General features: G+C 44.9%; 1 protein-coding gene across 3 annotated transcripts in view; it reads left to right on the forward strand.

Moving 5' to 3' along the window:
- NF1 (neurofibromin 1) overlaps positions 1–27,943 on the forward strand; it is a 364,217-nt gene that overhangs the window by 111,428 nt on the left and 224,846 nt on the right. For all 3 annotated transcript variants that reach the window (XM_089678515.1, XM_089678513.1, XM_089678514.1), the window contains exons 14-16: positions 5,066–5,179; positions 14,342–14,421; positions 15,998–16,121. In XM_089678515.1, coding sequence (XP_089534641.1) covers positions 5,066–5,179; positions 14,342–14,421; positions 15,998–16,121 — 318 coding nt within the window. The remainder of the gene's footprint in view (positions 1–5,065; positions 5,180–14,341; positions 14,422–15,997; positions 16,122–27,943) is intronic.

Here is a 27,943-nt window from a genome sequence, read left to right on the forward strand (position 1 = left end):
CTACTGTCTGCAATAACTAAACTTTTTTTGTGACCCTCCACTTTGCCATATTTAGGTATACATATTACTTTTTATTTAGATACTGTTTACGCTGCTAACTACTGACCCTTGTTCAAGAAATTATCTAAATTACTATACGCTTGAAATGCATACCTTTTTGATTTGGTTTGGTGGTGTTCTTGCTATAAAAATTACAATAGCTCCCAAAACTACTTTTATTTCTTCAGGGTATTGCCCATTCCTATTCCAACCCATATACTCAAAATTGAGCAAAGAAAGATGCTTAAATTTATTTTGTGTTCTACAGAACCTTGTTCTCCAACCCAAGTACCTTATGGGAGGAAAACAGGTAGCCTTGGAATCCCTGATAGCTCAAAATATCACTTAGCTGCTCAAGTTGCATCCCTTATTTTACTTAATGCTGTCTGAGAGCTTCCAATCTAGATTTATCGTGCTGTTGTTCAGTGTTCACCAGTTCTGATCTACAATTTAATTTGGATCTCCACTTCTAGCCGTCCCTCTATAGATGATCCAGCGTTACGCCACTCTCTTGTTGGGACCGTTTTATATATTGCAGTTATCTGATCTCTCCCTATCTTTGCTTATCTGGGATTCTTAACAACCCTATGTTCCCCCCTGCTATTGAAGATCCAGAAAGTTTTTAATAGTAAATACATACACTACCTTCTATTATTAGAGAGGATCAAAACATATTCTTCCCTTTCAGAACATTGGCATCATCCTTCATCAGATTCATCTAGATTGATTCAGATTACTGATTTTATAAGTAATCTCCCCTCTAACATTACAACATGTTCAACTCTTCTGACACCTATTGAAAATGTATGCAAATTAACTCCACACTCTCCTGGCATCATTGCTTTCCTGTACACAAATCTATTCTTAATCTACTAAAAACCTAACTACACTCTTTGTTGGGAACTTGACCTGGGGGAATATTTAGACGTGAATGAAAATGTATATAAAATTATTTTTCCGTTGGTACATGACTTCAGTAAAACTGGCACATTTTTCTCCCTCGCTTTCCCCTTTTGTATTTTAGAGGTTGCAGTTCCAGAGGCATTTTATTCCACATTTGGTGGGAATGCCCTATTCAGACGTTTTTAGACAAAAAATTATGGTATGATTTTATAACTGAACCAGTGTTTTACCCTCTACCATATTGGAAATATTTGGGTGTTGTGCACATTTACAGTTGATTACGATGCACCATTTGATACCATTAATTAATTTATCATAACATTGCATATCAGGTTTTGTGTCACCCTGTTTCTGTGTCCTCTTTTATTCTGTTCAGTAACAGTACTGAATGAATATATTGTGATGTTTGTGTCCTGTACTGAACACAAAGATATGGAATTTACAGGAAAGTCAAACGTCCATAATTTTTTCCAAAAAGCTTTATTTTTACTGGTAAAAATCTTTATCCAAGGTGTTTCTCGGATTAAACATCCCTTATAGCACCTGGGGTCTCAGTTTGGTTCTCTGCCCTGCAGAAACCAAGCTTTGAACGCATCAGGGAACTCCCCTTTGATGACCTCTCCTTCAAGGTAACCTTGGTGGCTACCCCGTCTACCAAATGTGGTCATTCCACATTCTTCACATGGATAAAGTAGCCATGTGCCCAAAGCCCTCATTTCTTCATTAGGTGAGGTCGGCCTCCCACCTCATTGAAGACATTCTTTCTTCCTTTTACGCTGCTCTTAAGCACTCTTCCTCTACACTGTCTGGACGTTGTCTGAGTCTTCAGACTGCAGCTCATAGCTACAGCTTCTACCAGGCAGATGTACTCCCTTTTTTGTCCGGACCTTGCAAGGGACATCCTGTATAAGGGTAAACCAGATGCTGAGTGGGTAAGACCACTCGCCTCAAAAGCTTACTAAAGGATAAAGCGCCTCCTATAATACATACTCCACCAGGTCGGTAGTATTGTATTGACAGTTGGTTTGACGCAATCTCATTTCTGCTCTGTGATCTTTAATGACAACATTTCCTCCCTGTCTAAATCTTGGAGAGCAACCCTCACCCTTGGAAAATTTTCACTCTCAAAATTAAGTGTTTTTATCTTTTCAGTATGTGCTTGGTTACAGCTAACATTAAATGAATGTTATGGCCACTGCCACCCAGATGTTCTTTGATATGAACATTAGTAATATGCTCTGCAATATTTGAGATTAACAGGTCTAGCAGTGCGTTATTTCTAGTTGGTCTTCAAAAAAAAAAAAAAAACTGTAGCATAAAATTGTCTTGTAATAGGGTTATACATTTTCACAGGAAAAAAACACAAAACAAGTGACTTGTAGGACATGGCACCCCTTGTTTTGTGTGTTTTTCTATTTTCCTGTGGATGCTCTCATAACTTTTCATATGAGTGAGTAGCCTAGCCCCTTCCATTCCATTCTCTAATAACCTATGTCGGTATTGCTCAAGCGCCCCTTTCTTTGTGGTTTTTTTTTTATATAAATTTCCGCCGTGGTAGTTCATTGATCATTGCGTACAGGCAAGCAGATTTACTGACAGCTCTGTAGAAGACCTGCATGGCACCAGGGATCTACTGATCGCAAGTGAAATGCTTTAGAGGCTCCAGAAACCAAAAATAATGCACATTTTTTTCTACCTGCAATAAAATGTGCATTTTATTATTTTTTGTAAAAAATAAGTGAAATTATCCTTTAAGGATTCTCCATCTTCCATGTATTCTGCCATTGGTCCCAACATGGACTAAGACAGTGGGTTCATGCCCAGCCCCTCTCAGTATTTTTTCAACCCAGTTCCCCACGTTCTTAACCCTGGCACCAGGAGACAGCTAGCCATTTGCTTGAGGCGATCCTGCCAACAGATTTTTCTATCAGTCCTTCTCATTATAGAGTCCTCAATTACCACCATCTGTCTAGGCCTTCCTGCATTATCCTCACCACCGCTCTAGATGGGCTGTCTTTGAGCAATAAGCAGTGACATCTAGGGCTGCCACCTCTGGAGTTTGCCAGCTCAGAATACTCCTTTTGTAACTCCTGATTTTTTTTTTTTTTTTTTTTAACTCTTCACTTTGTTCCACAATACCAGCAAACAATTTAATTGGTTTTCTTCTTTACATCACTGTCAGGGCTTCCAGACCTCTACAATAACATATTGACATTGTGGAACAAGTCAATCTGGTCTCTAGACACTCTATTTCACCTGTCCCTGAGGACCTGGTTGGCCCTGGCTTGATGACTCGGAAGTTTGACTTTGTACAAGGGGTCTCCCATGTAACTCCCCTAGTTTGTTTCCTTGTAATTCTGTGGGTTATGAATCTTGTTCTCTTTGCAAAATAGAAACCTCAGTTTGAACCCATCAGAGACATTTCTCTCTCTGCTCACCCACCAGGTGGTTTCTTGTAGCCATCACCCTGCGAGGCGAGTGTCTGTACAGGAAGGTTTGTCCTGCAAGTAACCCTTTTTTGGTTCTCAATAGGGATAAGGTGGTATTGAGGCCTATGACTTAATTCTGCACTAAGTTAGTTTCTGCCTTTTGACTCAACCAGAACATTGTTCTTCTGTCCCTCTGTTCAGCTCCTGTTTGCACAAACAAAATTTACTGCCATTGTCTCAATGTGGTTCTGGCTATGAGGGTCTCTCAGCCACTGCTTCATTTAGGAAGAGTGTGGAGTTGTGTTTTTTTTTTTTTTTTTTTAACTGCTGATTATTTTAAAATACTGCATGGACACACCATCTCTTGGTGGGTCTTCCATCTCTTGGTGGCTCAGGCAGAAGACACAACACAGAAGCCCTCCTCTCTGTTATAATCTCCGTATGGCTTGCTACAAAGCCAAGGCTAGCTGGGAGTGGGATAGCTTATATAGTGGAGTGTCCCTGCAGCCTTTCTTTTTGCCAGTATCCTATTTCTTGAAGTTAGCTGCATATATCTTAGCTGTTGTGATTCAAAGAAGCCTGCACCATGTACAGTACTCCAGTGAAGAGATTTTATTGGTAAGTCAAAAATCCTATTTCTTAATCATACAGTACATCACTGGACAAAGGAGAGTTGATTCTTGGAGTATTGGGTTATGGCAAGTAGCAAAGCTTGACCATGCCCAGTCCAACATTGCCTCAGTTTTTTTGCTAGTGTCTGTAGATGGACTTGTCTCTGTCTGCTGAAAGAGGTTTCTTCTTTCATACACACTTCTACTGCAATGAGCTGTTGAACCACAGTTCTGTAGAGCGGGGACTGTTATCTGGGTCATTCTCTGCAGATTACGGATTCCCAGAGGGGCGGTACCTGGAGCCCATGGAGAAGAAAGGGGAAGACCCATATTTTGTGACTGCACTAGATATTGTGTTTTGCTGCTCACCTTGGCTGGCTGTTACATTGTGTGAGCTAGCTGGCAGGGTGCTATACAGGTTCCAGGGGGTGGTGGTCTTCTGAGGCAGAGCACAGTCTCTGAAGGCCTTGTGAGGTATGCCTGATGTATAAATGGGCCTGTCACAAGTTTTCTTTACCAAAGAAAAGCTTCTGACTCTCCAGGCCAAGGTACAGGAGTTTAGTTCATTAAATCACCTGCCATTATTAGGTTATTGGGGTTGATGGAAGCATCCTTAGAGGCAGTCCTGTATTGTTCACAACTATTGCAACTCCACATCCTGAGAGCATGGGACAAAAGGACTCTGTCCTTTGATTACTCCATGTCTCTGACCCTACCTCTTTCAGAAACTGGCAGTTTTCACCAACTTTATCTTCAGTGGGGAATGCCAGCTGTAGACCTGATGCTGTCCAGGCTCAACTACTTATTTTATTTTGTGTGATCAGTTCATCTCTCACCCTCTTATAGGCAGCAATAAAACCGAGGGTGAAAGACCTCCTGTGTACTTCAATGGACTCCACAAACAGGATTTTATAGTGAGATTAAAAATTATATAATTTTAATTATGCAAACAATTGATAATTTAAACTCTCTTGTTTAAATAGAGGCTTACTGCTCTTTCCAGTTTACAGCATATTGTAAGCTCAGTGTCTGTGTAAAATCATCAGTAAATATACATGTTTTTATCTTGATAATGTTTTTCAGAACCCAGGAAAACCCGGCCCTGACACACAGAACAGCACTGCAGAGCTAATAAATGGATTGGTACAGCTAGTCCCACAGACAAACATGCCTGAGATAGCCCAGGAAGCCATGGAGGTGAGGGATCTGGTTTCAGTGGTTGAGCTGAGTGAAAGCTGATTCTTGTTGGTATGACATTACAATCAGTTTGTAAGTTCTTTGATGGGTATGGGGCAGAATCTGTACAAAAATGTGCAAAAAAAACTTTTTATGTCTATTGACAGACACAGTTTTTCTTCATAATCCATGAACAAACAGGGTTTTATGGCCCCACCTACAGGAGTAGGACACTAGGTAGAAAAAACTCTGCACCTCCTATGGGCAGTCCTCTGTGGGCATTAAACCCCCTCTCTGCTTTAGGCAACTCAGTCATTCTGGCTGGTGTCTTCAGGAGCATGTACCTGAATTTATGCTTGGACTTGTGGTCCCATTGCTTTCTTTTCTCTTTTTCCAGGGATTTACTTCTTTCTTTTTATTTTTTAACAGTTGGGCTGGGCGAGGGGCTGGATAATCTACATCCAGTGGTTACCTGAGTCTGACCAGCAAGCACATGCAGACCGCTGGCTCCTTGCTTAGTTGGCCACTAATTGACCCATCTTGGACTGAGGCGGTCAGCAAGTTAAATGTTTTGAAGGGATACACATGATCTGGTGCCTATAGTCTGTGTCACAGTGCTACCCTGGCTGACAGCCTTCCCACTTCGGTTGAAATGAGGATCTGTCATTGGAGCCTTACCCATATGCTCCACTGAATCAGTAAGTAGTAAAAAAAAAAAAAAAAACCCTCTTCCCCTGGATGCAGTTTGGGCGCGGGTGCTTCCTGGGGTGGTGCTTCAAACCCCCGCCCGCCTCATCATGCACCTACCCTTCGTAGCAACATCCCAAGTGGCTCAGCTGCCAGCCACAGTTGAGGTTGCAGGCTCAGGACAATGTTTCTGATGGTAGTGGTGAGTCCTTCCTGAGGGTCCTCTCTCCACTCCCTGCTAGGCTAACTTAGGGGTGGTTTCCTCTGGCCTGTTACCCTTTCTCGGGGTCCTGTTTGCTGCCATGCTCACCTGGTTGCGCTGGCCCTATGGAGTCTCAGGCACATGCTGCCCCTCCTTGGCTCAAGTGTTGTTTGGCGGACCAGACCTCCAGAATGTCCTTGGTGAACCTGTCCTTTTGAGGTGACTGTCTTTTTTTAGTGTTACACTACCACACATGACATTATCAAGAACCTTACGGGCGGCAAGAGTACCTTTCTTCCTCTGGCTAAAAAAAAGGGAGGGAACCACGTTGGAAGTTTGGGTTGGGATTCATGGCGCATAAGCGAGTTTTTCGTTCCCCTGGATCATCAGCCAAGGGTCCAAACCCTTCAAGACTCCCACGGGTGGGGTCAAGCATCCCTGGCTCCAGAAGCCCTCCAAGCCCATGGATAAGTTCTTCTCAGTATGAAGGTTTTCCCCCACCCATTTCCAGGGTGGGGGGGTCGACTTCACTTGTTCCCAAACATGTGGACCTCCCTCATCCCATAAAAGTGAGTCCGCAAAGTCATTCATTCAGGTTACAAGATAGTTATTTTCCGCTGGACAGATTTCTTACCTCTAATCTTCGACCTGCTCCTTCGAGGAGTGATCGTCCCAGTGCCCAAATCATAGCGGTTCTGGGGATTTTACTCCAATCTGTAAACCGTTCCCAAGATGGACAGGGTTTTCCCGATCCTGGACCTCAACGCCCTGAATGCATTTGTGCAAGTTCAAAATGGAATCCATTCGGTGTTAGCCTCCCTCCCCCAAGGGAATTTTCTGGCCTCCATAGACATAAAGGACACTAACTTGCACATTCCCATTTGCAAAGGATGTCAGCGTTTCCTGTGCTTTGCTACCGGGGACTCGCATTATCAATTTGTAGCACTGCCCTTTGGTCTGGCTTCTGCTCCCTGAGGGTTTTCCAAGGTCTTTACTCCAGTCCTTGCTTTGCTCAGACAACGAGGGATTGCAGTGAACGGTTACCTGGTTGACTTGCTTTCATGTATGGAGACTCACTCATCCCTGATGGACAGTGATCACTATGCGTTCCCTACAGGACTTTGGTTGGATGCTGAACCTCAGGAAGTCTGTGTTGACCTTGTCCAAGCGATTGGAGTATCTGGGACTGATCCTCGATTTAAGGTGTTCATCCCGTCAGACAAACTCCAGAAGATCTGGTTGGCTGTCTGGCTGCTTTTGTCTTGCCCTCCCTGCGTTTTTGCATGCAGATTTTGGGTATGATGATGGCTACCTTTGAAGCGGTTCCGTATGCCCAGTTCCTGAGAGCTGTGCAGAAGGAAATTCTATCCAAATGGAACAGGTCTTCCTTTTCTCTGAACAAGTGGATTCGTCTGGAGCGGGCGAAGAGGGCCGCTCTTCTCTGGTAGCTGCAATCTCCATCTCTGCAGATCAATAGGTCATACCTTCTCCTTCGCTGGGCAGTGGTAGCAACAGATGCCAGCCTGTTCTGCTGGGGATGAGTCCTGGGATCAGGCTCAGCTCAGGGTCACTGGACTCTGGAGAAAGTTTGACTGCCTATCAATGTTCTAGAGCTTCACGTAATCAGGTTGTCACTGACCCATTGAACGGATTGCCTAAGGGATCTACCAATCAAGATCCAATCTGACAACGCCATCGCGGTTCATCAGGGAGATACGAAAAGTGCAGCAGCGGCACTGGAGGCGTCTCAAATACAGTGGGCAGAAAAGTTTGTTCCAGCTCTATCCGCCATACACATTACAGGTGTCAAACTGACACATGGATTATCTATGCACCCGGAGCTGTTCCATCAGCTTGGTCTTCGCTGGGGGATGCCAGAGCATGGATCTTCTGGCATCTGGCCTCAACTGGAAGGTTCTGAGGTTCATGGCAAGATTGTTGGATCCTCTGGTGGATGCGACAGATGTGCTGGTGGTGCCGTGGGATCAGTACAATCTCATGTATGCCTTTCCACCCCTCAGGCTAATCCTTCATTTGCTGCGCAGGATAGAAGCCAAAGGAATACTGGTTATTCTCGTGGCTCCGGACTGGCCTCACTGCCTGTGGTGCAGTTGGTGGCAGACATTCCCTGGTGGTTGCATCTTCTGGAGGACTTTCTGTCCCAGGGACCGGTCTTCCACCCTGCTTTGATGGCATGGGTATTGAAAGCCAGATTCTGAAGGACGGGGTTGTCTTGCTTGGTGATTCCTACTTTGTTAAAGGCTTGTATGTCTACTTCCTGGAAGATTTATCGTCACTCAAAGCTTATATTGTTTGATGTGAAGCTCGCTCCTTCTTGGTGGCTCAGGTGTTGGCCTTCTTTCAACATGGCGTCGATCAGAACCTTGCTTTGAGTACTATCAAGGATCACGTATCTTCACTGGATGTTTTCTTTCAGCGTTCCTTGGGCATGCATTCTTTGGTTTGTGCATTTATCCAGGGGGTATGCCCAAAGAGGACTGAGCATAAGAAATGATGAGTTTTTTTCTGCCAAGTTTCCTACTCCTGTAGCTGGGACTTAAATGCTGTTTGGTCATGGATAATGAGGAAAGACTGTGTCTGTCAATTAATTCAGAGAAAGGGATTTTATCGTAACAAAAAATCATTTTTTTTCACTTTATCTAAAACAAAGCTTAGCTGGAGAAAGGCTCCAAAGAAACTAATGCGCAGCTTGGAAATTGTAGGATGACAGATTCCCTTTAGGGCATCTGATGAAAATATTTTGTTTTGTAGCAAATGTGCCACATGCACTAACATTTGTCTTTCAGGTTATGCCCTTATAAGCTCAGCACATATAGCCACTGGGATTTTTGCCTATTCTTCAAGGCAAGCTCCTTTTGAAAGGTTGCAATGATGTACAGCAGTCTGTTAGGGTAGGCAGCCTTTGAGAGGTGGAGATCTACCTAAATGGAAGAGATTAAAGAGCAGTGGTGCACTGTTTTTTTTTTTGAAGAACATAATTGGCAAACCCCATTAAAAAGCAAGGATAGAAGAAGAAAACTGAAAAAATCTAATAAAACTAATATCACTGTAAAAATATAAAGTTAGCCTACCTTAAAAGAGAAGTATGGGTTATGGGGGAAAAACAAACATTTATACTGACCTAAGATGTAGCATCGATCCTCTGCCAACTCTGCATAGAGAACTGAACGATCAAACACCACGATCATTCAGTTCTCCCCCTCTGCTCTGAGCAGAGAGCCATGACTGTCAGTCACCAGCTCTCTGCTCTGCCCCTCCAGTTCTCACTGGGGCTGTGCAGGGGGTGGGAGCGACTGGCCCAGGCTCTTGGCAGATCGTTGAGAGGCAGAGACAGGTGGCAGTCCAGGCTTCTGAATGGATCCCGACCCTGTGGTCAATCTTTTCAGAGCCTGAACCAGCTGTGTGTCATCAATTCACTGTTGACTGAAAACGGGTCACAGGAGTACAGAACGAACTGCACTTCTGTGACCCATAGGCGATATATAGCCAAAATAGCTTTCATATTTGGGGATTAATTGGTCCCCCCCATAAGTCTGATACAGGAGTCCCTTATGATGGCAGAACATCTGATACTGCAGGCTGACTCCACTGCTGGCTTGGCTGTCTGTTCTGAGTTTTGGCAAATGTAAGTAGTATGCTGGGTAGTGTACATGGGTCAGTAGTAAATAGGATAGTGTACAGAAGTCAGTAGTATCAAGGGCAGTGTACAGAGGTCAGTAGTAGGTAGGGCAAGGTAGTGCAGTGTACAGAAGTCAGTAAAGTAGGTAAGGGCACTGTACAGGGAAAAGCAGGACAGGAGAGGCAGGAGAGCATACCACAGGGAGTGCAGGAGGGCACAGAAACGTTTTTCTGATGCAGGGCAGGGAAGCTGCTGTAACAGATCTGCTTGTTCTGATAACCATCTAATTGACTTCTGAAGTAATTTGCTATGGCCATCTGTTATGGTTTCATAGGAAAGGGACGCACTTGTGTGAGAAATATGTTCTCCTTCAAAGTCATAGGCAAGTTGCACACATCACATAGGGAAAAGCCCTAAAAAAAATTGTTTTTATTTCAGGTTGTAATGCAACAAAATGGGAAAATACCAAGGGGGTAGCAGGGCACTGTAAATTTGTGTAGGTTAGGCAATAGAGATTTTTTTTTAAATTCATTATTTTGTGCTTTTGCTAAGGACTTAGATATGGTTATAACATGCAACAGAAAAGGGCATAGGTATCAGAAGACAGACTGTATATTCCAAAAAATAACTTGCCTTGTACAACAGAGTACAACTGAAGTAGTTAAGTAAAAAATTGTGAAATGGTCCCAGGAGCCCTAGAGCACCATTTTAAGGCAGTAATCTGTAGAGTGTGTCATCATCCATGTCCTTGTTTCCACAAAATAACAAGATGGTAATAATTCAGAATGAATGGAGGAAGAAAATGAGTAGCCACAGGGCATGGTGGAGGAGAGGGGGCAATTTGAGCTGGAGTGGTCTCACCCACCCCCCTCACCCAAAGAGCAGGGGTCTTGGAGGAAAATTCACATTTACATGATTGCTCAAGGACAGCTTTGTGTTATGTTCTAAAGTGGGGGTCAGCAACCAGTAGATCACGGTCAGGGCTTGCTGAACCCCCATCCCAGTCTACCAAACAATGTGCAATGCAGAGGGACTACTTGTAAAGTTGGAAGTGTAGTAGGGAGCAAGAGCTTCATAAGCCAATTTCTTCTTTGTAGTGCTGACTCCTACACACTGTCATAGTTGGTGGGTGTAACACCTGCCAAGCATGACCCATTCAAGTGAGTGAGTTCACTCTGTGAGTTCCCTGCAACCTTGTGCATTACAGAAAACAAGGGGTTAAACAGGCAGCAATCGGTTGCTTTCTCACCACCTGCTTTAACCCCTTGGACCCCGCAGAAGCATGCAGTTACGGGGCAGAGTGGCTCCATTTACTTGAATGGGTCTTGATTGACAGGTGGTAGCACCCACCAAAAGCAACAGGGGATGTAATTCTTGCTAGGGGATGTTAATTCCTGCTTTGGCATGTGTACACCTTTAGCTGCTGCTTCAGCAGCTAAAGGGGTTAGAGACTGGGGGCAGTAAAACCTTGACTCAATCACAGGGTTTTACCACCCACCAACTTTACATGTGAGCGAGCCCTAAGAGTGCCGCTACCAGATGCAACTAAGGGCTCATTCACAAGTGAAGCAGGCACTGCTGCTCCTCTACATACGATCCGAGCATGCTTAAAGGCAAATTTGTCTTTATTGTTTTATATAAATATAACAAGCAGAGCACAGGAAAAATAATAAACAAGTACAAAGCTAGTATCAAAAGAAAAACGTCAGAGAGGTAGTTATGATCCATGGGGATAAAAATAGTGCAATATAACAGTGTGAGGGAAGGATTGAAACCCGATATCACGGAGATATAACATAAATTGTGACGGGGGGGTATCCCCTGGCACGGTATATGGACCAATGTAAAAGAACTCTGCATAACCAATATGGTAAATTGTAATTGAGGAGAAAGAAAAGGAAGAAGGAGAAAGAAGAGAGAGAGAGAGAGGAGAAAAAAAAGGGGGGGGGGAGAAGGAACCAGAATGAAAAAAAAAAGGGGGGGGGGGCCCAGTGTAAATGGTATTGAAGGAGAAAAAAGAAGGGGGTGGGAAGCGGGGATGGCAGTAAGTAGCAGCGAAGAAGCTGCCCATGAGTGTCACGTGGAAGCAACCTTGAAATACATAGCACGGCATGAGCCATAGAGTACAAATGGCGGAAAAGCCAAAATAAGATCGAGTTGGTGGAACAAGGCACAGCTCCAATAGAGTGTAGCAGGGGCCCACATATCACGGAGAGTCGTAGAGGAGGAGAAATGAAGCCAGACCGACCACAACAGCTTATGTTTATCATAGGTATCATTAGTAAATGCCAGCATCTCCTCCATACGCATGGTATCATTAAGCTGATTTCCAAAAAAGAAGTATTAATTGGCGGGCTGCAGACAGGAAGAAATGCAACAGCCATTTCTTCTGTGATGCCCGGGAGCCCGGCAATATAGAAAGAAGAGCAATTTCTGGAGAAAGGGTCAAGGACTCACCGAAGATCTCGTTATACACAGCAAAGACCTGCTGCCAAAAGGGCTGTATTCGATCACAATCCCACCAAATGTGGAGTTGCGTACCAACAGTCCTCTCACAGCGCCAACAAAGATCAGGTGTAGAAGGAACATTTTTGTATAGCGAGAGGGGATCCCTGTACCATCGGGAAAGAAGGTTAAAATTATTTTCTTGTGAGTAGCAAGAAATAGACGATTTGTGGGTGAAGTGAAACGACGTGGACCATTCCTCCTCCAACACCTCTCTACCCAGGTGCCGAGCCCAAGCCTTAGTGTAGGAAGGGAGTTCAGAGTAAAGAGCGTTATGGAGCATTTTGTAAAGGCAAGGACATGTCTTGGCGTTTCAGAGAGGGAGCACAGTCGCTCAGTCTCAGAAAGCGATCCAAGTGTGTTTAGTAGGTGGTGAGGAGGCAATATGTTGCCTCCTCGACACCTGACTTAAACCGATGATAGGCCATGCATTGCACACGATCGTGACACGGTAGTGCAACAATTATAGGTTTAAATCAGGTGTGAGTAGGAGACACTGTGCCCGGTGATCTTTGACTTCTCCCATGTAGTTTAGGTAGATCTGCACCTCCTTTAACCTCCCTGGCGGTATGATTATTTCAGATTTTTGGTGCTGAAAGCGGTACCATTTTTTTGCATGGAAATATGTATTTTTTTAATTGTAGGCCTGTAATTTTTAGGAAAAACTCACTGAAATCTGTCCGAACAAGAGTCTAGTAAACATCCCGGGTATGATAAAATTTGAAACACAAAATCATAAATTATAATTTAATAATCATAAAAATAATATAATAATAATAAAAAATTTAATTCAATAATATAATCAAACCAAAAACACTGAAATTTGAAATATAGCGCCAAGTTCGTACCTTGCTGAGCTCAGTCGCAAAATCGTTTTCAGTGTCTGATGAGGAATTTCCTCCACGAATCATTATCACTCAATTCTGCAAGTGGTTCTGATTTACTATCGCTGTTCTCTAGCTGATCTAAACCGCTTTTGACCTAAAGGGACACTTTTTGGATGCCATGGACGTTTCTCAGTTTCCAGGCAGAAAGAACAGACAAAATGCAGGCAGGGCGCCGGACAAAGCACTCGAGACAAAATGTATGTGAAATTGGTTGAGACAGCAATGTTTTACTATGTAAAATGTAAAAAAAAAAGACATTTTTTAAAATTTTTAAATTTCCCGCCGCCGGCAGCGCCCGTACGTCCCGACGTCACAGGGACAGGACACAGAAGCCGGATGCCGGCATCGGCCGGAGGAGATGGCCGGGGACGCTGCAGGGGACACATCGCGGGAGCGCAGGGTAAGGTAAGTGAAGCACAAATGCCGGAGCAGTGCTGCATGGTATTCCCGAGTGTAGCTCGGGGTTACCGTTTGTGGTACTGAAATGTTACCCCTAGCTACACTCGGGAATAGCGCCAAGGAGGTTAAGGTTGCTTACCCCTGTTCTAAAGGTATATTCTGACCAAAAACAAGGTACATGAAAATTTTTCATCTTGGTTTTTTTAGGGAGGCTGTGAGGTCCTCCTAGTGCCTGATTTCATTTAACTTAGAGAACCAGAGAGATGGGGCTGTTCTTGCATTCAGAACACAGAGATACAAGACCTGGCCTTCATTAAAATGTGGATCTAGAGGGATCTTTTATATCTGCTCTTGGGATGAGTGCGTCATATTAAACTGAATATTATTTGATCAAGTGAAAACAAGGTGTCAAGATCTTTCTCCCAATTGAGTAAGATGGGGGGTTTAGGGGGGTGTACAAAATTCAAGTGGTTATACGAAGTTTATAAGCCAAAAAGGCTGAGTGACTGGGAGAACAAGACTCTGAGCATAATTGCTCAAATGGTGTGAGTTGCAGCTCGAGCCATCTTGTTTAAGAGTAGCAGAGAAAGCTGAGTAGTTTTGGAAGTGGTCGGCTGTCTATTGGGGCATCTGCCATTGACTGTGTACTGGGGCTTTGAATCGTGCACCATGAAGGAAGTCCTTAAGTCTAAATATATTGTGTAGGAAGCAGGGAAGTTGTCTGTCCTTCTAGCCAGGGGCAAAATTGGGGTTGCCTATGATACTGGCGTTATGGTCACATCAGGTTTATGAATGAAGCCTCCAGCAATACCTTCAGAGGATTATGGTTCCCTACACCCTATAAACTGCTATTTTTTTCCCAGGCTTTGTTGGTTTTACATCAGTCCGACAGCATTGAACTTTGGAATCCTGATGCACCAGTAGAGACATTCTGGGAAATTAGGTGAGTGAAAGGATTTGACCTGTTTGATCTTGTTCTGATGTTTGACTTGATTATTGGGTGTTAAGTATTAATCACTGTTTAGGTGTCATGTTTCTAGTCTTTAAGTTCACATCTGTGATGTGGGGTGCATTTGTGCAGGCACAGCTGGCAAATCATTTGAATTGGCTGCTGTACCTGCGGAAAATGCAGGGAAAGTCCCCGACCTTTTCCTGAAACTGCAGCCATGGGAAACCACATGGTGTTTTGACAACTTGCAGTTCCCGTGTTAATGCGCATGGGAAAATGCTCCACATTTTCGGATGAGTGAAGGTGCCATTAAAAATGAAAAGCACCTTCACATGTATGCCAAATAGCAGTGCATTTTTTGCTGTGGGTGCCTGTTGGTACAAGCTTTCGCACACCCACAATAGTGTGAACCTAGTCTTAAACATCATGAAGATGCGACTTCAAGTGGTTGTAAACTTGATAATGGGAAAAAAAAATAAACTTTTCCCCCTGCAAGACAATGTTATAATGTGCTAGTATTCATCACATACTAACATATTATGTGAAACTTACCTTAAAACGAAGCCCTCTAGCGGTACAGTGTCACCACTGACAGGGCTTCCATCTTCACCCAGTCCTTATTCCGGCAGCTTGAATGGCCGAGCTGCAATGGGGTTACTGTTTACAGCACACAGCTCTGAAGGATTGACAGGGGTATGCCGTTCCTTCAGAGCGCATGCATCAGTGCTGCTACACAAGTGTGCACATTGCACGTTTAGGAGATATTTACAGTACCTACAGGTAAGCCTTTATTATCGGTTTACCTGTGGGTACAATTAAACAAACAGACTTTACTATCACTTTAAAGATATTTTTTTTATCAAAAAGAATAATTGTCATTGTAAATATACAACAGTTTGGAGCTTGTTAGAGATTACATGTTCATTAAAGAGAAATTAGTCTAAATGCAAATTTACCTGTCTAGTTTAACATGAACCCACAATGTTCTGGATCAAATTACCTTAATCTGACATTAGATCATATGGCTTGTCACAGCTCTACATTCTCAGTACAGACATTGAGAGGCATCTGTCACTTTGTACAAAGGCTTTGCTGACTTCAGTGCCCCTGAGTGTGGCTGCTGTGTAAAATTTTGATGTTGTTTTTGTGTTATTTTTAGACATGATTGGGTGGATTTGCAGGCATTAGAATCAATTCTACTTAACAAAAAAAAAAACTGTAAAATTAATATTTTCCATGGTGTTTCGTGTGCATCATTGGCAGTCAGAGTTAATAGTCAGTGAATCTAGAACTTTTTTTATCAGGCAGCAGTATTTTAATTGTACAGCACAGGTCACAGGCTTGATATTTTAAGTCCCTGAGTTATAGGCTCGTACCTTCAGGTTATTGTAGACTGACAAAGCTTTTGTTGTATAATTGATGTGGGAGAATCAAAAAAACATTGTGCTATTTATAGGCTTATTGGTTGGCCCAAAATAGATAGAGGTATGTCAGTGAAGATTAGAATTTTTGTCTTTTTAATTTGTCTGTGAATTTTAGTTCATAAAAATATTTTGTATGTTTTTCACAGTTCACAAATGATTTTTTACATTTGTAAAAAGTTGAATGGTCATCAGATGCTCAACAGCACAGAAGTCCTGAAATGGCTGCGAGAAATTTTAATCTGCAGAAATAAATTTCTTCTAAAAAATAAGGTATCTACAGAAATATTATGTAAAAAGTAACTTGTGCTTGCAACCTGCATGGATAGTTATTTCTGAGTAGTCTTAAGCAAGGTTGCCATACACTGGCAACGAATGGAGGAATGTGTTTTGTTTTGTTTTTTTTTAATCCAATGGCCACCTATTCTGCTTTACCAACAACTAAGTAGTGAGAGAGCCTTTTTTTATGAATAAATTAGTATGTATTATTAAAGGAGGCCTTCTCACTACTTAATTGGTGGTAATTCTAAAGGAGCGTTTACAGTGAGGTTGTAATGGGGTCTGGCCAGTATCAATGAGCATGTGCATATTTTTTCATCTGTTTCTGAACATTGTGTTTAAAAAGCATTCAATCAAATTGGGTGATAACTCAACAGCTAACATAAAAATAAAAGCAAACTAACAGAATAACTTAAAGAGAAGAAAAGTTGAATGAGAAAGTCAAAGTTCAGACCTAAGTTCATTTGAAATGCTCTGTGATGAAATAAGAAGAGCTATTCATGCAAGGATTTCTAAAAATATCAATGCTTTAACCACTTTCCCTTCGCCCTATAGCAGTTTTACTGCTACAGGGCGGCATTCCTGTGCAAAATCGCATGTATAAGCTTCATTTTGCACTTCCTCCACATGGGGGCACGCGCTAACCTCTGGAGGAAATCTTCAGCTGTGAATTGTCACAGCACAAAACGATCTGCAAGCCCTGGTGATGCCGACACCTGCAGATGATCGGTCAGGGAGGAAGAACAGAGCTATAGCTATGTTTTATAGAAGAAAATAAAAAAATGTGTTTTGTTTTTTTTTTCAAAATGGTCAGTCTTGCTCAAAAGTAAAAACCGCATAGGTGGTCAAATATCACCAAAAGAAAGCTATATTTGTATGGAAAAAAGCACATAAATTTCATTTGGGTACAGCATTGCATGACCGCGCAATTGTCAGTTAAATTAGCACAGCACCGTATCGCAAAAAAATAGCCTGGTCAAGGAGTGGAAATCTTCTGGAGGGCAAGTGGTTAAAAAGATTTGCACAGAGGAAAAGTTAAAATTTTCATCTAATCATCTAAATCTGATCTGCAGCTGCAACAGAAAATGTTTAATGTTTGCGTTTTTTTTCTTTTTTGGAAAATATACAAGGTAATTATTAATTTGTTGTACATCTTACGCAGAAATTACATGGTCTTTATGTTGAGATCCAAATCGATGAAACAATCAGGAGCTCGATAAATCTTGTGTTACATACTGATCTTTAAAAACAATCAATATACTTCCGCGCTATGGTATACACAATAATACAGGTGGACAATAAAGCCCACATAAGCAGCCAACACAATATTGCAGGCAACAATATAAATTGAATATGGTATGTGAAGTGTGGCGCTACAAATATTTCATGTATAAATGACACATATATATAAATAAAATGAAAAGTCCAATCCACAAGGCTTGAATGAAGGGAATAAGCCCCTCTCCCCTGGATCCACAGCACTTCTATAAATGTCATAGAAAAAGGGCAAGAGGACAGAATGGAAAAATCCTTAACCACCACCAAACATACTGCCTCTTTCTGGATAGTATTGACCCCCAATTAAAGACGGGTCAAAATGTGCTGTATGAATCCCGCAAGTTAAGCCTTAGGTATGGGTGCTCTTTGATTCCAAGTCTTCACACAGAATAGGCTCAAGGGTAAACCTAAATAATTTATTATCCTCATAGAGGACAACCCAGTTCAAAAAGTAAAAAGCATCCTCATAGTGTAGTAAAAAAATGTACATAATAGTAAAATATTGTAAAATAACCAGAGAAAAGACGAGATGTTTATTTACAGTACTTTTGTATCTTTTTATATAAAAAAATTTTTTAGTTTTCATGTTTCTCATTATTATATTGTCTATTGCCATATCTTTTTTTGAACACAAGATGGCGCTATGACCGGTAACACAATGTCTTGTCTTTTCTCTGGTTATTTACTCATATTGGCATTTTTAATGGTTTTTAATTGGGCAACTTGGAAGAGTATTCCTAATTGGTATTTTGCCTTGAGTTACCAACACGTGGATAAAAACAGGATATGCTGGAGCGGTCCTGTGGCTTGTGCCCAGTTTTTTTCTTCCTGTTTCGGTGCGTGTCCAATTAGAATGACAGAGGAGGGGTTCTCTTTCCCTCTATAAATATATGCTGCGTCCTGATGCTGGCCATGCCCCTGATGACGTCCTTGATGATGAAATGCGTAGGGAGGAGCCAGAGCGTGTGACATCATCGTGCACCAGAACGTGGCGGCTATCTTGTCGGTTTGAAATTTACCATCAGAGACATGGTGACATGCTGTTTTCTATTTTACTATGATGTTTGTTTTTTACTGTGTTTGAGGCAATAAATTAATTTCAAATTACTACACTATGAGAATTCTTTACTTTTTGAATTGGGTTTTCCTCTATGAGGATAATACATTTTTTAAGTTTACCCTTGAGCCTATTCTGTGTGAAGACTTGGAATCAAAGAGCACTCATACTTATGGCTTACATTGCGGGATTCATACAGCACATTTTGACCCGTCCTTAATTGAGGGTCAGTACTATCCGGTAAGAGGCAGTATGTTTGGTGGTGGTTAAGGATTTTTTCTTTCTGTCCTCTTGCCCTTTTTCTGTGACATTCATAGAAGTGCTGTGGATCCAGGGGAGAGGGGCTTATTCCCTACATTTCAAGCCTTGTGCATTGGACTTTTCATTTTATTTATTTATATATATATATATATATATATATATCTATATCTTCATTTATACAGTAAATATTTGTAGTGCTTCACATATCACATACTTATCTTTATTTTGTGATTAAGTATGTCAGTCTTTATGTTTAAGTTGTTTCTACAGTGTCCCTATTGTGTCTCACTCAAGCCTCTGCCTTAAACGACTGTAGCCTTTTGCTTTACTAAAACAATAAAAACTATTGTTAAAGAAAATATTTAATGTTTGCAAATACCATGTAGAAGATTTTCCTTTTTGAATGGTAGAAACGGTTTTCAGCAAAGGCATGTAAGAATATAGTTGTATCTGTTGTTACTTTAAATGGATTGTATTTGACTGTCCTTGTGACTTGGCTTATTGGTCCATTTTCTGGGAGCCATACTTGCAGGCCTCTGGAAGTCTAGTTCTGTCCAAACAGTCTGCAAAAACTTTTTTTATTTTAACTGTAAGCCCGGGTTTGCACTATGCAATACCACATGTAGTTGTGCGATGCGATTTGAGCCATACATTTTGTATGGCTCAAGTTGCATTGCATTCGCACCAAAAAGGTGCAGGACCCTTTTTTAAATCCGCACCTGAATCGCATTGCATGAGTGTTCTCACCCATGAGATTTCTGGCAATTGCATCGCATTTTGTGATCTGTTTCAGGGTGTCATTAATCTATCCTTGACACCCGCACCAAATCGCATGAACATGATGCGATTGCAATGCGGTGAGCGAACGCACAGGATTTGCAGAGTTTCCCACACCGTGTTTGTGTTCACACCATGGTGCAGAGACTTCAGTTTTTCTGCATGCTTTCGGCAAGGACACATCGAAATCGATTGTTCTCTATGTGCCCTGTTCACACCACAACACTAGTGCTAAATGAAGATTTTTTTTCTGTGTGGGAATCTGCGATGTGTATAAGACTCTTTGCAGTATGCATGAAAGCTGATGTAAACTGATGTCTTTGCAAGTGAAATCTTCACTTCAGGTTCCGTCAGTTTTTCTGCACGTATGGTGCGAACGAGGCCTAAAACAAGCATGGGGCTAATACTCTTCCCCACTCAACTCTCCAGCTGTCAACTGTAATGCCTGATACACACAATGAGAAAATTGGATGAAAAAAAATGCATTCGGAGTGATGGTCCGATAATCTATTCATTAATGCACAGCTTTTGAGAGCTGATCATGACAATTCGTGCAAAAATATCCGAAGGGACAAGCATGAAAATTTGTTCTCGTTAAAAAACAGAACGATTTTCATGTAAAATTTGTGTACTATTTGTACAAAAACCGCACATGCTCGAAAATGAAAGATTAAATTACAATACAGTACATTACATTGCTTCCGAAGTTGTATTTTGTTTTACCTATTCGTTCCAGTATGAGACTAGCATGCAAAACCCCTCCAAAAAACAAACATACGAGCATTAGTCTCTGATGAAGCTCTGTATGTGGACTGTAAAATATCATGTAGAAGGTATTAGGTCTGGAAGCTATGGAGCTTAGTTCCAAGTCAGACTAAAGTCAATTCCCAGGGTACAGATTGCTCCCAGTATCCTGGGGCTCCTTTGCACCAGATAAATCAAAACTGGATAATCAAAACTTACTGTAGATTTGCACCATAGTTCATTTGAACACACTGGTGTATTTGACAGGTTCAGCCCTCACCCCCCCCCCCCCCCCCCAGCAATCAGAATGCGCCATTTAAATCAAATTTGTCTAAATATTACATTTACAAATGCCTTTGTCCCTTTTATCCGTTTGCTGTGCCTAACCTCCCCCTTGCCTCATCTTCCTGATCCTGTGCCTCCATTTTACAAAATTACATCATGTGATACCACATCTCTTTACTTGATACCTCATGGAGGTTTAGCAAGATCTTGCAGCTTTGGAATATGATCCCCTGGGAAGGCAATGGTGATGTGGCATTCCGTCACCACTACCTTGAAGAACCCAGAAGTGTGATCTGAGTCCAGGTGGAAAAAGAAAAAAAGAAAAGGTTGCTTTATAAAATAGGGAACTATTGGGGTGGTTGTGGGATTTCTGCTTTAATGGCCTTACAATTAATAGTCCTGTTTAAGAGCTAACCTCACAAGCTGCCTTCTAGTACTTTTATTGCATTTTCAGTGTACCCAGAGAGTTCAGGCTCTATTCATGCAGGTAAACTTGTTTGTCAATTATACACTTTTATTTGTTTGTGGAATGACTCGTGGGCAGGTCTTGCTGCTGGTTTTGAAGTCTGTATATTCATAGGTTTACACATGCCACCAATCTGAGCATGCTTGGGCCAGGTGATAGAACCTACTTTTTCCAAATCTGAAAATTGTAATATTTAGGGGAACTTCAGAGGCGTTGTTGGTATATTGACTGTAAGGAGAACAGTGTAATTCTGTAAAACGAACCATTCATTTTTTTTTTTCTGAATCAGAAATAACATTTATTGAGGTATATCCATTTAACATGCATGAGAACAGACACAAATGACCCATTAAAAAATGAAAAGAAAAATACTTGTGCTGCTCCACGAATTAATAGTTGTCACGTCTACAAACCTAATCACAGGTGAACAACCAGGAGCTGCTGCCAGCAATTATTGCTCATCACCACTTCGCAAATGCATACAAACCAAATGACAGTTAATCACTCCTTATTACAAATTTAATTTGTACCAAAGTGCAGAAATTAGAGATGAGCGAAGAAATGAAAAATTCGATTCGACTGATTCGGCGAATTCGTGGACAATATTCGATTCGAGTCGAATAAATTCGCTGTGAATTTAACTTAAAAAAGGGTGTTTCTAGGCTTCAGAGAGACTTAATATTAGTGCAGAACACTGTACCTTTAATTTAAATGCCCTTGGAGTCTGCTGGGGAAGAGAAATAATACTGTCAGTCAGTATGACATGCAGATGAGTGCCGTCGATCTTAGAATCACCGCACACTTCACTCATTTGGGCAGTCACGGGGCCAAAACCAGAGTGTGGAGCCACAGTGTGGCGGTGGAGGCAGCAGCAATGGGAGGCCATACAGCACCCTATGACAAAAATGGAAACCACCAGCAGTGTGAGGAGACCTGAAAGTGGCACATGGCAGAGTGTGGCGATAGAGACAGCAGCAATGGGAGGCCGTACAGGGACCCATGACACACTCTGGACCTGGCAGCAGCATGAGGAGGCGGTACAGGGGCCCATGACAGATTACGGGCCTGGCAGCAGCATGAGGAGTCGGTACAGGGGCCCATGGCAGATTACGGGCCTGGCAGCAGCAATGGGAGGCCGTACAGGGACCCATGACACACTCTGGACCTGGCAGCAGCATGGGGAGGCGGTACAGGGGCCCATGACAGATTACGGGCCTGGCAGCAGCATGAGGAGTCGGTACGGGGGCCCATGACACACTCTGGACCTGGCAGCAGCATGAGGAGGCGGTACAGGGGCGCATGACAGATTACGAGCCTGGCAGCAGCAACTTGGACAGGAGGACGTTCAGCTTCTGCACCGTCGGGTGCGTGCTCGCAAACTGTTGTCTCTTGGAAACGGATTCCAAGAAAGACTGCTGACGGAATCCGTGAAGAGGAGTAGCAGGAGAAGGAGCATCTGAACGAGCGGAATATGCCAACAAGCGACAACAGTGGCCCATGACAGATTACGGGCCTGGCAGCAGCATGAGGAGTCGGTACGGGGGCCCATGGCAGATTACGGGCCTGGCAGCAGCTATGGGAGGCCCGTAATCTGCCAGCACCCTATGACAAAAAATGGAACCCACCAGCAGTGTGAGGAGACCTGAAAGTGGCACATGGCAGAGTGTGGCGATGGAGACAGCAGCAATGGGAGGCCGTACAGGGACCCATGAGAGACTCTGGACCTGGCAGCAGCATGAGGAGGCGGTATAGGGGCCCATGGCAGATTAGGGGCCTGGCAGCAGCTATGGGAGGCCCGTAATCTGCCAGCACCCTATGACAAAAAATGGAACACACCAGCAGTGTGAGGAGACCTGAAAGTGGCACATGGCAGAGTGTGGCGATGGAGGCAGCAGCAATGGGAGGCCGTACAGGGACCCATGAGAGACTCTGGACTTGGCAGCAGCATGAGGAGGCGGTATAGGGGCCCATGGCAGATTAGGGGCCTGGCAGCAGCTATGGGAGGCCCGTAATCTGCCAGCACCCTATGACAAAAAATGGAACACACCAGCAGTGTGAGGAGACCTGAAAGTGGCACATGTTTGGGGCATGATTCATGGCGGATTTAGTCAGTTGTGTCAGGAACTGGTGGTTTGAAATCCAGACTAATCCACGCCTGATTCATTTTCACAAACGTGAGTCTCTCCACACTTTGGGTGGACAGTCGTGTCCTCCGCGGAGTTGCAATACCTCCTGCCGCACTAAACACGCGCTCCGATGCCACGCTACTGGCCGGGCATGACAGCCTTTCAAGGGCAAATTCAGCTAGTTGGGGCCAAAGGTCAAGTTTCGTTGCCCAGTAGTCAAGGGGATTGTCTACCTCGGTTGGCAGGGTGCTGTCCAAGTAGGCCTAAGCCTGTTGTTTGAGGTCCTGCTCCAGGTCCACCTGATGCTGCTGCTGCTGCTGCGGCTGGTTAGTAGTTTCCTCACTGCGCTGGTGAAGAAAGCTACTCATCATCGACTGCAGACTGAGGCAGCCGCTGCTGGTGGAGCTGCCACTGCTCCTACCACCCCACCCCTCCCCTGCTGCCATGGCAGCGGAACACGAGCGCACAGGGCCCACAGTGTCTGAGGATGGACGTTGGCGCAGACAGGCAGAGACCAGCTGACTACATAGGTGTTTTTTATAGTACGTTATTTTGGCCTCCCTCTCAGCAGGTGTGAAAAAGGCCACCATTTTTGAACGGTAGCGAGGGTCCAACAAGGTGGACAGCCAAAAGTCATCCCTCTGTCTGATGGTTATTATTCGGCTGTCGCTACGCAAGCAACCGAGCATGCTATGGGCCATTTGTGCCAAGGAATGCGAGGGACTCCCTGCCTCCATCTCCACAGCATACTGCCACGGTGCGTCTAGGTCCTCTGTCTCCTCTTCCTCCTCCTCTACCAGATGCTCCTGCTCCTCCACTCCTGTCCGCTGAGTGGAAAAACCACCCATTTCACTCAATAATTCCTGAGCACCAATGTCCTCCTCTACCTCCTCCTCTTCTTCCAGTCCTGCCCCCACAGGGGCCATGTGGCGTTGAGATCTGTGCGCCACGTCTACCGCACCCTGACCAGCCATTGTTAACAGCATTTGTTCCAGGACGTGCAACAGAGGAATGACGTCGTTCATCCCATAGTCCTGCCGACTCACGAATAGCGTGGCCTCCTCAAAGGGCCTGAGCAAGCGCAGGTGTCACGCATGAGCTGCCAATGGCTGACATCTAAGTTACACAGGGAGTACCTTTATCTGCTTTTAACATCAGGAAATCTGTGATGGCCTTTTGCTGTTCGTAAAGGCGGTCTAACATATGTAGGGTTGAATTCCACCTTGTTGCAACGTCACAGCATGAGGAGTCGGTATAGGGGCCCATGGCAGATTAGGGGCCTGGCAGCAGTTATGGGAGGCCCATAATCTGCCAGCACCCTATGACAAAAAATGGAACACACCAGCAGTGTGAGGAGACCTGAAAGTGGCACATGGCAGAGTGTGGCGATGGAGACAGCAGCAATGGGAGGCCGTACAGGGACCCATGAGAGACTCTGGACCTGGCAGCAGCATGAGGAGGCGGTATATAGGGGCCTACGGCAGATTAGGGGCCTGGCAGCAGCTATAGGAGGCCCGTAATCTGCCAGCACCCTATGTCAAAAAATTCAACACACCAGCAGTGTGTGAGGAGACCTGAAAGTGGCACATGGCAGAGTGTGGCGATGGAGACAGCAGCAATGGGAGGCCGTACAGGGACCCATGACAGACTCTGGACTTGGCAGCAGCATGAGGAGGCGGTATATAGGGGCTTATGGCAGATTAGGGGCCTGGCAGCAGCTATAGGAGGCCCGTAATCTGCCAGCACCCTATGTCAAAAAATTCAACACACCAGCAGTGTGAGGAGACCTGAAAGTGGCACATGGCAGAGTGTGGCGATGGAGACAGCAGCAATGGGAGGCCGTACAGGGACCCATGACAGACTCTGAACTTGGCAGCAGCATGAGGAGGCGGTATATAGGGGCCCATGGCAGATTAGGGGCCTGGCAGCAGCTATAGGAGGCCCGTAATCTGCCAGCACCCTATGTCAAAAAATTTAACACACCAGCAGTGTGAAGAGACCTGAAAGTGGCACATGGCAGCAGAGTGTGGCGATGGAGACAGCAGCAATGGGAGGCCGTACAGGGACCCATGAGAGACTCTAGACTTGGCAGCAGCATGAGGAGGCGGTATATAGGGGCCCATGGCAGATTAGGGGCCTGGCAGCAGCTATGTGAGGCCCGTAATCTGCCTGCACCCTATGTCAAAAAATTAAACACACCAGCAGTGTGAAGAGACCTGAAAGTGGCACATGGCATGAGAGACTCTGGACCTGGCAGCAGCAGGAGGAGGCGGTATAGGGGCCCATGGCTGATTAGGGGCCTGGCAGCAGCTATGTGAGGCCCGTTATCTTGCAGCACCCTATGTCAAAAAATTTAACACACCAGCAGTGTGAAGAGACCTGAAAGTGGCACATGGCAGCAGAGTGTGGCGATGGAGACAGCAGCAATGGGAGGCCGTACAGGGACCATGACAGACTCTGGACTTGGCAGCAGCATGAGGAGGCGGTATATAGGGGCCCATGGCAGATTAGGGGCCTGGCAGCAGCTATGTGAGGCCCGTTATCTTGCAGCACCCTATGTCAAAAAATTTAACACACCAGCAGTGTGAAGAGACCTGAAAGTGGCACATGGCAGCAGAGTGTGGCGATGGAGACAGCAGCAATGGGAGGCCGTACAGGGACCCATGAGAGACTCTGGACCTGGCAGCAGCAGGAGGAGGTGGTATATAGGGGCCCATGGCAGATTAGGGGCCTGGCAGCAGCTATGTGAGGCCCGTAATCTGCCTGCACCCTATGTCAAAAAATTTAACACACCAGCAGTGTGAAGAGACCTGAAAGTGGCACATGGCAGCAGAGTGTGGCGATGGAGACAGCAGCAATGGGAGGCCGTACAGGGACCATGACAGACTCTGGACTTGGCAGCAGCATGAGGAGGCGGTATATAGGGGCCCATGGCAGATTAGGGGCCTGGCAGCAGCTATGTGAGGCCCGTAATCTGCCTGCACCCTATGTCAAAAAATTTAACACACCAGCAGTGTGAAGAGACCTGAAAGTGGCACATGGCAGCAGAGTGTGGCGATGGAGACAGCAGCAATGGGAGGCCGTACAGGGACCATGACAGACTCTGGACTTGGCAGCAGCATGAGGAGGCGGTATATAGGGGCCCATGGCAGATTAGGGGCCTGGCAGCAGCTATGTGAGGCCCGTTATCTTGCAGCACCCTATGTCAAAAAATTTAACACACCAGCAGTGTGAAGAGACCTGAAAGTGGCACATGGCAGCAGAGTGTGGCGATGGAGACAGCAGCAATGGGAGGCCGTACAGGGACCCATGAGAGACTCTAGACTTGGCAGCAGCATGAGGAGGCGGTATATAGGGGCCCATGGCAGATTAGGGGCCTGGCAGCAGCTATGTGAGGCCCGTAATCTGCCTGCACCCTATGTCAAAAAATTTAACACACCAGCAGTGTGAAGAGACCTGAAAGTGGCACATGGCAGCAGAGTGTGGCGATGGAGACAGCAGCAATGGGAGGCCGTACAGGGACCATGACAGACTCTGGACTTGGCAGCAGCATGAGGAGGCGGTATATAGGGGCCCATGGCAGATTAGGGGCCTGGCAGCAGCTATGTGAGGCCCGTTATCTTGCAGCACCCTATGTCAAAAAATTTAACACACCAGCAGTGTGAAGAGACCTGAAAGTGGCACATGGCAGCAGAGTGTGGCGATGGAGACAGCAGCAATGGGAGGCCGTACAGGGACCCATGAGAGACTCTGGACCTGGCAGCAGCAGGAGGAGGCGGTATATAGGGGCCCATGGCAGATTAGGGGCCTGGCAGCAGCTATGTGAGGCCCGTAATCTGCCTGCACCCTATGTCAAAAAATTTAACACACCAGCAGTGTGAAGAGACCTGAAAGTGGCACATGGCAGCAGAGTGTGGCGATGGAGACAGCAGCAATGGGAGGCCGTACAGGGACCCATGACAGACTCTGAACTTGGCAGCAGCATGAGGAGGCGGTATATAGGGGCCCATGGCAGATTAGGGGCCTGGCAGCAGCTATAGGAGGCCCGTAATCTGCCAGCACCCTATGTCAAAAAATTTAACACACCAGCAGTGTGAAGAGACCTGAAAGTGGCACATGGCAGCAGAGTGTGGCGATGGAGACAGCAGCAATGGGAGGCCGTACAGGGACCCATGAGAGACTCTAGACTTGGCAGCAGCATGAGGAGGCGGTATATAGGGGCCCATGGCAGATTAGGGGCCTGGCAGCAGCTATGTGAGGCCCGTAATCTGCCTGCACCCTATGTCAAAAAATTAAACACACCAGCAGTGTGAAGAGACCTGAAAGTGGCACATGGCATGAGAGACTCTGGACCTGGCAGCAGCAGGAGGAGGCGGTATAGGGGCCCATGGCTGATTAGGGGCCTGGCAGCAGCTATGTGAGGCCCGTTATCTTGCAGCACCCTATGTCAAAAAATTTAACACACCAGCAGTGTGAAGAGACCTGAAAGTGGCACATGGCAGCAGAGTGTGGCGATGGAGACAGCAGCAATGGGAGGCCGTACAGGGACCATGACAGACTCTGGACTTGGCAGCAGCATGAGGAGGCGGTATATAGGGGCCCATGGCAGATTAGGGGCCTGGCAGCAGCTATGTGAGGCCCGTTATCTTGCAGCACCCTATGTCAAAAAATTTAACACACCAGCAGTGTGAAGAGACCTGAAAGTGGCACATGGCAGCAGAGTGTGGCGATGGAGACAGCAGCAATGGGAGGCCGTACAGGGACCCATGAGAGACTCTGGACCTGGCAGCAGCAGGAGGAGGTGGTATATAGGGGCCCATGG

Source organism: Staurois parvus, unplaced genomic scaffold (genome assembly GCF_062004578.1).
Source record: "Staurois parvus isolate SC_StPar_1 unplaced genomic scaffold, SC_StPar_1.0 ptg000206l, whole genome shotgun sequence".
NCBI lineage: Eukaryota > Metazoa > Chordata > Amphibia > Anura > Ranidae > Staurois > Staurois parvus.